The 16,311-nt window shown below is 45.9% G+C and overlaps 1 protein-coding gene across 5 annotated transcripts in view; it reads left to right on the top strand.

The window, feature by feature from the left end:
* The window catches only part of JMJD1C (jumonji domain containing 1C), a 166,716-nt gene that overhangs the window by 97,189 nt on the left and 53,216 nt on the right, over window positions 1–16,311 (top strand). For 3 of the 5 annotated variants that reach the window (XM_063339847.1, XM_063339850.1, XM_063339849.1), the window contains one exon: window positions 11,015–11,128. In XM_063339847.1, the coding sequence (XP_063195917.1) occupies window positions 11,015–11,128 (114 nt within the window). Of the gene's footprint in view, window positions 1–5,736; window positions 5,935–6,153; window positions 6,285–11,014; window positions 11,129–16,311 lie in introns of those variants that run through there. The other 2 variants (XM_063339851.1, XM_063339852.1) reach the window with 2 other exon arrangements.

Genomic DNA, 16,311 nt, shown 5'->3' with positions numbered 1-16,311 from the left:
CATTGTCAAGGTTTCAGAAGTCAGTACAGCAAAGCAGAGGTTTAAGGAGAAAATGGAAAGATGTCAATGAATCATCTTTGCAAGTGTTGCCAGTAAGCGGTTCCTGAAATTCATAAATGAGCAATAGCAGGATTGGGAGATGCTGTTTCTGAAAGTGCAGTTTGATGTGATGGGACTGGTGGGGGAAGGAGTGCAAGGAGTGGACATTGTGGGCTGGAGATATTTGTGACAGTGTTTTGAGTGGGTCTGAACATGTGTGCATTTATTAAGGCTGGAGGAAAGGAGGCTTCCGTAATCAAAATGCAGGATGAGTGTAGGCTGGTGCTCTGAACTACAGGAATGGGTAGAAAAACATATGTTTTTAAGAAAGATCTGCAAGAGTTTTGTGTAACCTGGACTCAGAAGTGAGAGCGAGCTGGTGACATTTAAGGATGACGTTGATGTTACTGGATTTGAGTGAGTGGCAGGGTCACAGCATTTCTGCTTAGCCAGTGAAGGGAGAGGGCATAGGAAAAGACATGTCTGTTCAAGCGATGCTGGGCTTGAGATGACAGACATCCACAAAGGGATGCCTGAGAGACTGCTCCGTATTTTGTCTTTGGACATAAAACTGGAGTTAGAGCACTGGTCTGTAGGTTCCAAGCATAAGGATTTATGTCTGTAAATGGCATACTGCGAGGCTAGATAGGGAGAAAAACATCATCGACAGGCCGCTGATAGAAACTGAATTAGGGAAGGCATAGAATGGGCTAGGAAGAAAGGAAACTAGGGGCAGTAATTGTGAAAAATACTTTTTAGGTACCTTAGACCTGAAAAACGACTTGAATTTGTAGAAAGTATTGGGGATTTTGTAATGGGAGAAATGAAAGCAACTTAGTCTGAAATTATTTGTGAAAATTCAAAATTTGTAGTTTCTGAAATTTGCAGATCATTTAAACACTGGCAGCAGACTCCAGCAAATAGGAAAACTCATGCAATACTATTGCCTACAATGACGATTTTAATTTTTTTTTTTTAAATGCCATGCTTCTGTTTTTTCCTTTTATGAAGACTATTGGTCTCCTGTTGCAGCAGGGACACCAAGTCAGTCACTAAAATAGTGCAAGTTTACTAACAGAGCTTATTCCCAGAGCTGCAATTCCAGTACTGGGCTGATGAAGTAGATGGGGATGAAGTAATGGGGAAAACTGCACAGTCATGTTGGTGCATGCAGCACTAAACCCCATGGGGCTTGCCCAGCGAAGGACAAAAGCGATTTTAGAAGTTGATTGAAAATATTGCAAAGATAGAAACCGTATTTTAAATTGGATTAGTTTGACATACACTGTAACATCGGTTAGCGCTGATACGCAAGTATATGTATTGTTGCTCAAGTTCCTTGGCTTCTCAGTTTTGAAAAATTGCTAAAGGTGGCCTGGTGAAGTTTTTGCATGTCTGCATGCCTCCAAGTGAGATTTGCCCATCTCCGTAACCTAAAAAGGAGAGTTTAAATGAAGAATTTGCCAAATGAGCTAGTGCCTAGATACCTGTTACTCTGTTTTACGTGTTGCAGCCTTAGTAGTAATGATTGTTTCACACAAGTTAATTCCTCCTTTGGACTTTGGTTTCTGCACTTAAGTACACCGTTTGAACTCAGTCGGTTTGCACAAATACGTAATCAGAAAGCTAATTTCTCCACTAATGTGAGGCTGCCCGTAGCTCTGCTCTTACACTGTATTATTTCTGCAGGCATATCGCTATGAAACAGTTCTGCTTGCTAAGCAAATGTAGGGCAGCACACACAGGAAGAAGATAAGTATAAAAACCCTAATTTAAATGATGAAGACTGATTCAAATAACTTTAATTTGTTTTAAAGTTTAAATGTTTACTCATTTGCAATATTTACATGTGTGTTTTCCTGGCCAGCAGCACCGCACAAATGGGTTTCTCAGGTGCAGTGCGGGGAAGAAGCATGGTTTTTCACTGCCTCCAGGAAAGGAAAGGAGGGTTCCAGCAGAAGCCCCCTAGCTCTGTGTGTGCTTTAGTTTCCCCATGTCCTTGCGGTGTTTCTGGCAGCACTGTGCCAGTAGCCTCACAGCAGGGCCGTGGCTGCCGGCCCGGGTGCTGGCTGGCAGCCAGCCCGCAAGAGCTGCAGCTGGCCCCGGCAACAAAGGGGGCTGCAGGGGGCTGCTGCCTGCCAGCCTCTGCCAGCCCTGCCTGGGTACCCACCGCCCCTCTGAGCCCAACCCCTCTGTGTTGGGGCGCTCGAGTGAAAAACCTGCTGGTGGTTTAAAGGGGAAAAAGAAAAGGCAAAAAAGAGCAGCTCTTGCAAAACCGTGCCAGCACAACCCCGGCATGCCTTCTGCCTCAAAGCAAACAAAAAGCAAACCAAAAACCTCCAGCAGGGGAAGGCAAAGCCATTTGCCACCTGGAATTTTACGTGCGGTCTCTAAAAATACAAAACCTGCAGTATTGCCATCCTTGCATGCATGGCTGACTTGAGCCTGAGGCTGGGCTGTGCTGCTGCAGAGGAAGGCTTTGCCGTAGTCATAGCTTCGCCTGCGATTTTAGGAAGGGAATGTTTGCGTTTTTCCGTCGATTTTCATGATTATCTGTAGTTCTAGCGATTATCTGCAAAATAGGGCACACACTGTTACCAGTAATACATGTATCCTGTGGCAGGGAGCCAAGACAGTAATTGAAGGTCAGGGATTGTTTGCCGAGTGCAGTTCAGTGTGCTGCCTGATTCCATAGGGGACTGGCAGTGCCAAAGAACAAAGGCAGCTCTGTTCCTGCAAGCTTATAGTATGGCTTGTTTGACAGAGTTCAGGCCCGATTGTGAGATGAAGCAAACAGTAGTTGGAAGCAGCGCTAAAATAATGTGCCTATTAAATAAGCCGCTCTAAAGTGTAGTATTTTGCAAATGGTGTAACCAAGCTTGGATAGCAGTATTTTCCTTAGGCTGCAGGAGTCTTAAGACAGTAATTTTTAAAATTGGTATTTAAAAATCAACATTAGTACCTTTACATGGCAAATCTGTGTTTTCATTTAAGAACACACACAAATGTTGCAGCGAATTATTTAGTAAGCCGTAATGATGTAAATGTTGTTTTATGTTGCCCTAACATACTTAATGGTAGCAATTGCACCAGTAGCGACTTCCTTATTTTTTTTTATACTCTCGAAAGGTGTTTTCCCACTTACTGGATTTTAACTGAGATCGTCTTTTAAGTGAAGCCCTTGGAAATAGAGTTGCTGGGTTAGTACTCCACATGTAGCTGGTGCCACTTGAGAATTTTTAGCAAAATCCCTTCGTGGTAATGAATAGGTGGTGCTGCACTGGGTATTAATATTCTTCGTTACTAAGTCGCCGTCTATTAATAAAGCTTTGTCCAAAGGGGCAAACTTTCCTGTCCTCCAGACAGTCTTGTGATTCGTATTTTAACAGTGTCTGTCTTGGATATTATTAAGGATTGCCTGCTTTGACAGTTGCACCACATACCACACAGCTCTCACAGCACCATTAGTTTAATGGTAGCATGAAGTACGTTGCACTTGGTAATAGCGGAATTCATTTGTTTGCCCTTCCTGAAATGACTGTTACTGTTAGGACTCTTAGTTGAGAGAAATGGTAAAACAAAACCCTGAAACCTTGGGGGAGAGGTACACATTCGGTGGAAGCATTAAGTATGTTTTTGGGATGTTCAGTACTTGGAGGGAATCTAAACCGCACTTCAAAAGCTAAATTGAAGATCATGGAAGTATAGAATTAGGTTTGGGAAAAATTCTTGACTGCTTGGCAAAGCCTGAGTTGGGATATTTCCTTGTGTTATTTTTTTAGAGGTGGTGAGGCCTCTGAACAAGTGATCTGTGGAAGACTGCCCCGCTCACTGGACAAGCTGCCCCGCTGGTGGTTGGAGGCAGACAACGGGCACGTTTCTGGGACAAAGGGATAAAGGCGGCGCAAACTGCGGCCCCACCATGGAACAAGGGTGCATGTTGGTCTCTGCTAGTGCATCACCTCTCTCGGTACCAGTGAAAGCGGCTGAGGCGTTATGCCCCCCTACCCTGGGGGAGGTGGGGTGTGGAGAAGAAGTGATCGGCAAGAAATCAGGTCAAAATGGTGTCACTAACAGTGTTCATTTTATTTTATTTTTATTTCTTTTTCTCTGAAGATGAGGAAGTGCAAGCCCCAGTGTGGCCTGGCTGGGGCAGGGGCTGTGTGTGGGGGGAGCAGAGGGGGTTAGCGAGCCCCATGCTCTGCTGGCGGTAGAAGGCGGCCTTTCTCTGGCTATCCCTGAGGGCGAGCGGGTCTGGTGAGGGGCTGAGATGAGAGGAGCAACTGTCCAGCGGGGTGGTCAGGAATAGATGGAGACTGCTCAGGGCACCGCAGCATCGCTGCCATATAAGGCTGCTCAGCTGCTTCGGGCTCGCCAGGCTGGAAGACCACTTAAAAGGGAAAAATCAATAGAATAAACTGCCTCTGCTACTGTCCCTCCAAAGCAAAATCCAGTTTTGCAGCTGGGTGGTTTGAGCATCGGCATGAAACCCATGTGCAGGTAGACCGGTTCCTGCCTGGCTTGTCACGAACTGCTGCGGAAGAAACCCAGTTGCTGGAGAAAAGTCCGCGGTGGGTAGAGAGCCTTCCAGTTCAACTTTAATTTTTAACTGTACTTAAGTATTTTATTATTTCAGAGCGCAGTATTTTATAGCATTCCAGTACACCTTTAAGCTTACATCATTTGGAATAATTCAAGATGAGAACAGAGAGGTAGTCATGCATTGATTTCCCGTTATTTTCATACTTTCTTGGCAAAGTACACACTTTATATTTTTTCCATGAAGTAAAAAATCTACAGCTGTTTATGTTTAAAGGGTTCAGAGGAAATAAATGCCTCTATCCCAGCCTCCCTTGTGATTTTTTTTTTTCACCCTTTTTTTCTTCTATCCATGCTTGTGTATGGATAGAAGCTATCTATCAAGGCTAAACTCAAGGAATGCATTGCAGGCATGATTGCTAAATTTCTGTTTGGAAACCATTTACCCATTGGATAGTGTACCATGCACTTTTTTTTCCTCGGGACTATTGAGGTGAATTGATGTTTTTATGTAAAATGTAAACAACTAGTTGGTTAGTGCCGTTTACTTCTGTTCAACAGCGGGAGAACGCATTTTATGGTGGATTTCTTTTTTTTTTTTTTTTTTTTGTCATCAAAGAGAAAATAGGTTGTATGCTGAAAATTAGAAAATTGTGCTTGAGAGCGTTTTGTAGGAGTTTATGGGCTGTAAATATGTGCTGATCCGGCCTATAAGTGTCTGCTGTTAGTGGAAGGCTTGGGGATGGCCAGGCTTTTCCCTGTCCCCGGCGGGGCCCTGGGGAGCCGAGCGGACGGACGGACGGAGCTAGGCCATAGACCATGTTTGGGGTCTCGCAGGGTGCCGAGGTCCGGCGTGGGCCGGGCTGGCAGGCGGGAGGCTCCCGGGCCGCCGCCACACGTGTCCCGCCGCTCCGCCCCCGCGGGACGTGGCCGCCTCCCCCCCCCCTTCCCGCCGCCCTGCGCCCCTCGCTCGGCTCCCGGCGGCGCGGGTCGGCGCCTCCCGGCTCCTCCCCGCCCCGGCGGAGCGCCGGCACCGCGCACCGCCCTTATGTAAGCAGCGGCGGCGGCAGCGCGCCATGACCCAGCAGCGGGGACGCGCCGGGGCCTCCGCGGCGGGCCCGGCTGCGCGCTAACCCACGCCGGCCCCACAAAGGGCGGGCGGCGAGTCCTCCTCCTCTTCCTCCTCCTCCTCCGCCGCCTCCTCCCCCGGCCCCGCCGTCCCCGCCCCCGGCGCGGCCACCCGGCCCGGCCCGACCCGGAAGCGGCGCGGCGAGAACCATTTTCCCTGTGAGTTCAAAGGCGGAGGCGGGCGCGGAGGTCCCGCGGGCCGGGCCGGGCCGCGGGGCGCCGAGCGAGGTGCGTACCGACGGGCGGGGGTTTGGGTCAGCTGGGTCGCGGGGGGCGAGAATCCGTCGCCGTGGCTCGGCGGGGGGGGGGGGGGCGTCTCCGCGGCTGGCTCCGCGGGTCGCACACACGCTCCCCTCCCCCGCGGACATCTTAACTTCGTGAGGGGCGCCCGCGCCTCTTTGTTTGCCCTCCGGGGCCGCGGGGGTGGAGCGGGGGTGTCGTGGGTCGTGTTCCCCCCCCTTCCCGTCTCCGCGGTGTGCGGAGCGGCGCACGTGACGCGCGGGCTTCCGCGGGCGCGGCGCGGCACGGCACGCGGCCGGCGGTGGCTTTGTGCGCGGCCGAGACGGGCCGGGTATGCCGTGAGTACCGGGGACGCCGCCGGGGGCCGCGGGAAAACGGGGAAAACCTTAGTTTAAGAAATTTTTGTTGTTAGGGAGGTTAAATTTGTGCCGTTACCGCCGGCCGTTGAGGCGCTAGCGGCGGGGAGCCCCGCCGTTACAAAACAGCTGCGGTCACGGTCGCTGCCATGCGGCGCCCTCGACGGGGAGGGGGACCGGGGGCGGCGGCGGCTTCGCACCCGCCCCCCGGCCGGTTTCTGCCCGCGAGTCCGGCGGCAACGGCGGGGTTGGGAAGGGACTTTTCCGTGGGGAAGGCCGGCAGAGCGCTCCCTCCGAACACAGGGAAGCTCTCTGCGCCGTTTTTATGTCAGATCTGCCGTATTTGTCTTCTCCCTTTTCCACTCGGTAATTCCGCCTTGGAGTACAAACCATGGCAACAAACTGGCGTTGGAAGAGAGCTACAGCTATTTCGAAGTTTAATGATTAAGTGTCATAATGAAGAGGTGCCCGTGTTTGCGCTATTGCAGACTAAACAGCGAGGCTAAAGAGCAATATGGGGAGAAGTTTGCCGAAAAGCACGTATAAATGAAGTTTATGTGGCCTTTGCGATTTTGGTGGTGTAAAGAGGACAACCTCTAAAACATTACAGGTTTTAGTTAGGAGTCGCTTTCTCGAATACATTTTTAGTCCGTTCTCTCCACGGTACAAATTCCTCTGGAGAGATTTTTTTTCGGGGGGGGGGGGGGTGGGCAAAAAAAAAAAAAAAAAAGGCGAAGCGGTGTACGCGCATAGGACAATGTGCTTTTGGGGTGCGGGGAGCCCCTCCCATCGGAGCGGGCCGTGGGGCGGTTGTACGTGCGGGATGCGGCGGGCTGTAACCCGAGCGTGTGCCGCAGCCAGCCCCGCCGGCTGTCACCGCCGCCGCCGGGCAGGGGGAGGAGAGGCGGCGGCAGCTCCCAGCCGAGGTGCGGCGGCTCCCGGAGCCCCGGCCGGTGCCAGGGAACTGCCTGCTCGCACGGCGGGGGCGGCTCACCACGTCTCCAGCTGCTTAATTGCATTAGGCGAGAGAAAAAATGCACTATGTGCTCGCTCAGTACGGCGTCCTCGGGAAAGCGGGGCCTGCGGTTGCCATGGGTGGTTTTTTTTTGTTTTTGTTTTTGTTTTTGTTTTTTTGAAACGATAAATAAATAGATGAGTTGTGTTACTGGGCGTTAGAAAAAGCAGTCTGTGAGTAATCGGCTGTAGTCGTGAGTATTTGGTGAATGCCGTGGAATAGTTTTGAGACTGTTCGCTGTGAAGTGATGGTACTTAATATTTTCTAAAAATTTATTTGTATTTCCAGAAGGTCCAAACCCAAACACATCTTTTCTTCTCAGTCTTGGAGCTGTGCCAGATGCCTCCTGTAGGCAGGTTACTTCTTGTGTGAGCTGGGGTAAAATTATGGGGAGGTGGAGAAAGTGGGAAACACAGAGTAAGAAATACATTTTATTCAGCATCAGGAATCTTGGTAGCAAAGCAACCAAAGCGTGCGTATGTGTTCACAGAGCTCCCTTTGGCCAAGCAGGGAAACTTTGAGGAATAAAAGCGGAATTTTTTTTTTTCAAGCAGCCACTTAAAAAGTCAGATGTCACTTAAAATTGAGTGCTGGAGTCCTTTACTTAATTGTGGTCTTCAGGGAGCTGTGTTAATGTAGGTGGTAAAAGGAAGCTTTATGCAAGTTTGAAAGGGAGATTTTTGTTTGAAGAGGTTCAGTTTTTCCTGGTTTCAGCCAGTATGCCTGATTCTCCCTAGGCTTGTCCTCCACTTTGGGAATGGAAGGAGGGAGCGTCTTCCTCTGAAAGTCTGCAAGGAGCTTGTTGGACCTTCTTACGTTTATTTTCATGTTGTTACATGCCTCACATGCTTGCCTCTAGTAGATGACTCTTGCCTGCTGTGCTCTCAGTCTGTTTTTCTTTGTGTATATGCGATGCGTGGTGTGAAGTTTGGTCATGTCTTCTGTCTTAAGATTTTTCAAATCCCTAACCCGTCCCACGTTGGATGTCTCCTTGGTGGCCTGCCTATCTCCTGGAGCTGATGGAGTCTGGACTTTGCTTTCCTGAGAAGGCCTGCTTTTGTTTTTTTTAAAGGGTGGAGTTTTGTTGTTTTTTGATAGTGGGAATGTTTTCTAATCGTGTCTGTAAAATTTCAAGTTGTGTGCAGCTGAGCAGCCATCCGTGTCTGAGGAGGTGTGTGACATGGCATAGTTTTGCTTTATTTATTTACATATTTTTCCTCTGTGCTTGTGGGATAGCCTGCGTCCTCCACATGCGTATTTTGGGGGCGTTGGCCTGTCTAGAGGCTTAGATCTATGAAAGCAAATGAAAAGGCATTACGTTTCTCTTCTCAGAATAATCACACTCACAGATCTATATTTGGAACTAGTTCTTTTAATACCAGCAGTAAGATAAACCGGTGGCTCACACGTACCTTAATCTGTAGTGTTGTCTGAATCCTGAATGATAACTGCAAGCCGCATTCCACACGGTTTCGTTTTGGCTAATGATGTGGTATGTCCTGTTGTTTGTAGTCGGAAATGCGTTTCTTGACCTGAATAATAGCACAAAAAGTTAGAGAGGAGCCAGCGTGGAAAAAGTAGAACAGCGTACGCGAAGATGCGGGGGCGAATTAAGAACTGAAAGACTACAGCGTTGACTTTTTAAAAGAAAAGTTTGCTTGTGAGTTTATACACTCAACGCTTTGCAATTTCACATGTGAGCTCCACCCTCTCTTAACTCGAACCATTAGCAATACAAGATCCATTACAGAAAAGTGATGCAAGAGCAAAGGCCCTTTCTTAACTATTAGAGGTTAAATAATTATTTACTATTCGGACTCTGTAGTTAGCATATTATCATATTCTCCTGCCCCTGCAGCCCTTTCATCTAGTTACCCTGTTGTGAGATGGCTGACTTGGCTGATAAGGTGGGTTTTTTTTTTTTTCCTTTGCTTGCATGAGAAAGGGTAACAGCTGAAGTGAAACCCTAAATAAAATGGAAAAAAGAATGCAGTGCATTAAATCTGAGCATTTGTAGAGTTGGATATATTTATTAGAAAGTATTACGTATCTGCAGTGAAGTAGTCTCTCATTTGCTTAGTAAGTGCCAAAGCTGAAGCTCCAGAGAGGCTTGAGTTATATTTAGCCTAATCGCAAGGCAACACCTTTGTAAAGTAGGTAATGAAGTCTGATAAAACCTTGAGTGCATCTCTTAGGAGCTGCCTGCAGACTGGCTGAGGCCAGGTCACTGGCTGCCACTGCCCTGCTTAGGTGGCTTTTGTCAAGCTATGGGATTGCTTCGTGCCTCAGTTTTCCCATCTGTAAATAGGCAACAGTGATCCTACCCTTCCCTTGTAAGTACTTGGGGTCTGTTGCCGCGGGGTGTTGCATCTGAGCTAGTGAGGTCCTGTTGCGATAGTGGCATCTTACAGATGTTAGTGTAGCGTTTGCACGACACTGTATGTGGTTTGACCTGCCCTTGTTTTCCTCTTTGTCTTTTCCTCCTGCATTTTAAATTTAGAATCAGTCTCAAAGGGCTTTTTTCTTTTCCTGTTTTCCCTCATTACTATTTTTTTTATGTCCTTTAGAATAACTTTCCTCTATTTTTTTTCTGCCCCTCTGTGTTTTTTCCCTTATATACTGCATGTTCTTTCTGCTGGTCTTTTCTTTTGTTCACCCGTGCCTTCCTCTTGCTGTTCCTGTCTGTCTTCAGACTCCGGCATTTTCTCTCCCCTCCATCCGCTGGGATTTCCTTTTCACCTGACTCATCCCTTCTCGGTACATCCCCGCTCAGTCACGCTCTCCTTGCGCTTCTGTTCCAGGAAACCCAGCCAGCAGGGAAGGGGACCAGCTGAAGTCATGGCTCCCTCCCCACTTGCCTACTGCATCTCGCTGCGGCTGGACCAGGCAGGGTGCCTCTGGCAAGGACTCTATGGAGGCATCGAGGAGCCCGTTATTCCCTGCTTCCCTTTCTCCATGCCTGGCTTTTTGCAGAGGGGCCGGGAGGTTTCCTGCTTCCTCCCACGTGCTGGGGAAGCGGTGAGGGGCCATTAGCCATCAGCCGATGGCTGATGGCCCCTCACCGCTTCCCCAGCACGTGGGAGGAAGCAGGAAACCTCCTGGCCCCGCTGCAAAATCCCCGGGACCAGGCGCTGTCATCTCCGAAGCCGTTGCGCCGGAGCAGCCGGTTGCTGCAGGGAGGAGCGGCTGCGGGGGCGGCAGGCAGCAGTCAGAACAGATGCAGAGACGGGCAGGGAAATGAGATGGTTGACTCGAGGCAAGGTGAACGATTTCAGAACAGGAAGGGAGGGAGCGTTTTCACGTCTGCAGTCGGTTTCCACTTCAGCGTCCTTAGTGTAATTACCACTGCGCTAGCTAGTCCTGCAGGCAGAAAGAGAGGATCTGCGTGCTAAGCTGTATGTTTAAGATATAATCGTGCTCCTGTACTTTGAGCTTCTGTGGTAAACACTCTTGCTCAAGCACAATGAGGGAAAGGAAGAATGTATGGTGTAGTTCCCTTTTCTAGCTGGTTTTCCACCAACGGCACAAAGGAAAAGCGACAAAACACAAAATCCTCCTTTTTTTGTATAATTTGTTATTCTGTTTTAACTTGTTTTGATGGAAGAATTACGTCAATGTTTATACAGTCCTGGGGGTTTGATGTGCTGAGCTTTTTTTAATTGGTTAATTTTCTTTTCTCTTTCTTTTTTTCCAACAGACATTCAAGCCCTTGGTTGGAAAAAGTGTATACAATTCAATTACTGCAGTAGAATTCCTTGTGGACAAACAGCTGGATTTTATAACTGAAGATAGTGCCTTTCAGCCCTATCAGGTAAGAAATCTGGTTAGTGTATAAGTACTGTCCATTTAGCTGAGTTAAAATTCATGTGTTTTATTATTTTTACGTGCATTTTACAGTCAAGTTCTGTGTTACAGGAGCAATTTCCTATTGATTATTGTCAGAGACTGTTGCTCATTTTGTGAAAGATTATGTCGGATACTGTGAATCTGAGCACGTCAAGGAGTACTATGCAACTAATATTATTGAACGACCTTTAAGTAAAATACCTGACCCCTTTAAAGGTTAATCAGTACCATTAATTGTGGCACAGATAACAGATAGTATCCATCTTTATGAAGCTGAGCTTTCATTTCTAGGTCTTTGTACCACTACAGTGATACCTGACCTACTGTTTTTTTGAGAATGAATAGCAGAAAATGTTAATTTTTTAAAAAGAAAAAAATACTTTCTGCTGCTGTTGTTTCTAAGCCTGCTAAAATTTCCAGTATCCTTGATTTTAATGCTTTCTTCATTAATTGGAAACACATTAAGGTATTACTGTGTGTGTATTGAAAGAACAAGAGAAGCAAGATTCTTTCCCTGCCCCCTCCCCCTCCTCCCCCCCCCCCCCCCCCGGGGGGGGGTCTAAAAATCTTTTCTATGACAAATAGAAAAACATTTGATACTTCAACTTGTGCTGAACTGATTGCAATTAGAACAGCCATAAATTCTTTCTTACGGCTGGGATGGTACACTGCAGTGATACAGAAATAGTACTTTGAGACTTGGAATAACAGATGGCCCTGAATAAATGCTATGTAATTTTGTCCTGACACCCCTTCTTCCCTCCTCCTTCACCAAGATGTTTTTTTTCCCAATACCAAATATAGAGCTAGAAAAAGAGAAGCAACCGAGAGAGAATCCTGGGGAAAGGAGAGGGAGGTTCAGTTTGTGGAAGGGCTGGTGCTTTTGTATGCCTGTGGTGGGGGAAGCCAAACGAGTCCAACGCTTCTCGTCAGGGTGAGGTTACATGTTATGACTCGAGCTGCTGGAACAGCTCAGCTCTGTCGCAAAGGACAGTTCCCACTATCAGACCCCACGCTAGTGCCTTCAGTCTTCTAAATCACCGCAACCTTGATTTTTCAAAACCGGGAGGAGGGGGGGAAGTCAGTGATGTTAGTGAGCTGAGCTGGATTAGCCCAGGGTGCAGCGAGTGCTGTGGCTTCCTCTAGGGAGGGGGTCAGGGTGACGCAACGCGGAGTGGGATATCCTCCTTTGGCAACAGCGACCTCTTAAATCAGCTGAGCCGTGAAGTGTAAATTCACCCTCAGAGTACAGCCGCAATCTTCCAGATTCATTTTACAAAGCAAATACTTGCGCTAGTGTCTGTCCTTTGCCTGAGATCTATCAAGATCACGTCTCCGATAACGTTCATTCCAGCAACAGTAATCAGTCTCCTTTTGGCAATGGATCATTTCTTACGAGATGAGCTGAGCAAAACAGATTGAACACATGAGAAGGACTGCCTTTTGTAAAATGATCCCATTGCCAGGCCTCGCTGGCGGTAACATAGCAATGCTGTTTTAGGTCCTTCACTTCGAGGAGTATTTACTGATAGAGTATTAGATACAGAAGCACCTTGATTTGGGAAGCTGCATACAACTGGAAAGTATCATTTTTTGGAAAGTGTGTCACGTGAACAGCTGGCTTTGTAATATCTTGGTAGATAATACTGTCGTTAACAGCATTAACAACCTCAGTTTTAAGGAATGTTGACCAAAACCTGGTACAAAGCTTGTGAAAAATAGTTCCAGATACAAGCTTGGTCTTGCTAACTCCTGGCCTACATTTTTGACATGTAGAGGACAATTCTCTGTGAGAGGCCAGGTTGTTTCCCCTGCTCATGGAGCAAACAGCTACCTATTAAAGCCTGAGATGGAGGCTACTGATCCGCATCAATCATTAGTTTGGTGACAAGAGATACCTAAATTGTCTGCTTGTTTTAACATTACAAGAAAGCTGCTGATGGAGATTCTTTCTAAGTACTAAAGCTTCCAGAATTTGCATCTTAACTGGATATTGCGCAGATCTTGAATGAAGATACATGAACTAACATTGAGCTTTCATCAAATAAAGATTTCTTTATTTGAAGGATTATAAGCAGTTTTAGGAATTACTTTCATAGGCATGTCTCTTTGCAGGGCTAGCAATGTCTCATTGCCAAGTTTTACGAGTTAATTGTACAGATAAGAACTTTAGTGAATGATAATGTCTTCAAGAGAACAGAAACTGTTTTTTAAAACATGCTGAATTATTTACCAGCAGTGTGTTAGATAGAAATATGAACTTGATCATTATGAGACTACTTTCTCCTGCAAGATAGATGAAGTGGGAGGATTGGCTCCATTTGTTTGTTTTGCTTGTTTTTTTGTTAATGCTGGAAATCACATTCCTAGCCTTCAGCCACTTAAGGCAAGGTAATTTTTACTTGTACCTCTTTTTTTGGAATGCCTTCCTTTTCTTTGCCATGAAAACGGGTCCTAGATATATCCTTGGTAAATTTCCTGAGAAAATCTGCTTTTCTGAGAAGGAAAAAAAAATGGCTGTTTTGGTCCCATTTTTGGTCTGGAATAGTGTTAACCTGCTTTTGAGCAGAAGACAGACCTGAGAAAACATTCTTTGCAGAGATGAGTTAACTTCATGTCTTTCTAAGTGCATTTAGTTTTTGGTTTAAGCTCTCATGGCTGTACGTTTTCAATATGAAGCCCTTAGAGACCATGGCAATCTAAACAGTTTTTGTATTGCATTTTGCCGTTGGTGCCTAAAATTCCAGTACCTTTCTGCCAAAACTAACAAACTTTGAATCTGTGTGGGAAGAGTCCATTTTGCTTCAGATACAATTCTTAACTACTGAGTAATTTTTCCCATCGTTGCGTATACTCGTAATATGCAGCAGCAGACGCAGAGCATTTGGTATGAATTCTGCTCAGATCAGTTGTGATCAAAAAACGAAGTGGTGTTTAACATAACTATTGGGCTAAAGGGCTTCATGAATAAGGTGGTGGTGTCCAGTTTAAAGGTGACAACTGCTTAAGGCAAAGAAAACAGCACACTTGGCATCCTTTTAGTCTTGGCAGGAAAAACAAAGTTTGAGTAGGCAAAGAACTAAATTACGGTCGTTACCAGAAGTGGTTCTTCCAGAACAAGAGTAAAGAGACTTTGGCAGGACTCACTGGGGAATCGTGAACCACGGATTCCCATGCCATGTCTGTTCTTTGCATAAATAAACATGTTTCAATTGTTAAGAGATTCAACAACCTTCGTAAGAGCTAGATGAATATCATTGTTAAAAGTAGGCTGTGCAGCTGCGCTATACTAGCCTTTTTTCAGTTTTTCATGTCTTCACAAGGTTTTCTATAGCAAGTGTTGCACTTGTCAGTGAATCTGTTCTTCACAGCTAAATGTGATTTTTTTTTTTTTTCTTTTCCCTTATGTGTGTACTGCTTTGAATCCTGCCCTTCTCCATAAAAATTCTTTGGATTATGTGTGTGTGGCGCCTTGAACACCAACCTACAACTTGTTTCCGGTGTCTTTTATCTCTGTTGCTTCATAGAGGATACAAACGGTATTATTGTCTACGTGAACCTTGTGTGCTACTGAGAATGACTCATTCATTAATCTGGGATGGTCAGACCATTTAGTCATGGAGTTCTTTTTATGGTGGTGACAAGGGGATCTTGAGGAGAAAGCAGATACGAACATTTGCTGTGGTACTTTGCTTGGCAATGACATGAAAATTATGTTCCTTTGCAGGAAGTGATAGGCATAAAATTTACAACATGCATTTTCTGTGTCAAACTAGCATCTGTAGGAAACGTAGTCTTGAAATGTGAGGTGTAAGTCAGGTCCTTAATATTTTTCTACTTTGCACTCGCAGTATATAATGTATCTTTCGTGATTAAGTAAAAATTGACAAATGTGGTAGGTTTTATAGTGGCCCTTGCTATAGATTGAAAATGAACACACTTTCAAATATGTTTGTTGTTAAAATATCTTAAGCAAAACAGCAGTAAGCCTGCACAATTACAAGTGTGACCTAAATCAAATAATGAGAAACCAAAATTATTTTCTGTAATAATAAGTTACTTGTACTATTCTGTGACAGCTACATGTCTCTTACGATACACGTAGTAAGTTAAGCAGCAGCAAAGCTGATCATGCCTTAATTTGTTTAAGCATTGTAGTTTATTTGAAGGACTATAGATGGGGATGTGAAGCATTAAAGCCCAGCATATGGTATGTGTGACCTCATCAGAGTGGTGTTTTTGTCTGGGTGGTGTTTGGCAGTACCCGTCACGGGCACTGTTGGGCTAAGTGTGTGATTCTGCTGTTACTGGCCAAAGCAGCTGGAGTCAACTGCTTTTAGGCTTTGGACAAGCAAATAAAGAATAACAAAAAGTGGTTTATACTGTGTTTTTTCGTAATAAAATACTCTTATGGAAAGACCCAGAAAGACTCTACTTTGCCCAAGCAGTCAGTGAGTTTCCGCTGTGTGTCTGGGTCGGGCAGAGCAGAGTGAATGATACATTATATATTCCCAAATACACACACACACACACACATGCATTTTGTGTGCATGTGTGATAAAATATTTCCAAAGGATTTGTGAGCGCACAGCACTGGAACAATCGTGCACAGCTGAGCCAGGGCAAAAGAAGTCAAAATAAGTTCCTTCACAATCATTAAACTTCCTGCAAAGAGGGTATTTCACCACTCAAGGAAGTGGAAGGATGTGCACACAGTCTTCAAAAAGTTCTCCTGCATATTGGGTTTAAAAACATAGAAAAAAATCTTGCTAAGAATGAATCAAGAACACATTCAGTTCTTCTCTATCGTGGAATCTTTCTTGGATCCACACTGCTTATTCTCCTTCAGAACAACTTTTTCTTTCTTCCCTTTTTTTTTTTTTTTTTTAAAAGAAAACAGACAAGCCTCGGTGCCTTAGTGTTTCAAAATGGTAAGGTCTGCTTGTCTGCCTCTGTGCTGAAGGTTGCAGATGTAAAGATAGGGCACTGAGAAATCCCTCGTGGGAGGTGTTACGTGCGCAGTGATAGGCGTGTGTACTTTGCTCTTTTTCTAAATGTGTGTTGCACGTCTGGGAGCTGACAAGTCAAATGTCTGACACACCTTCAAGGTTGTCGAAGTAATAATAAAAAAATTTCTAGGTAATTGTG

This window comes from Chroicocephalus ridibundus, chromosome 6 (assembly GCF_963924245.1).
Source record: "Chroicocephalus ridibundus chromosome 6, bChrRid1.1, whole genome shotgun sequence".
Lineage (NCBI taxonomy): Eukaryota > Metazoa > Chordata > Aves > Charadriiformes > Laridae > Chroicocephalus > Chroicocephalus ridibundus.
This window is presented reverse-complemented; position numbering and strand designations above follow the sequence as displayed.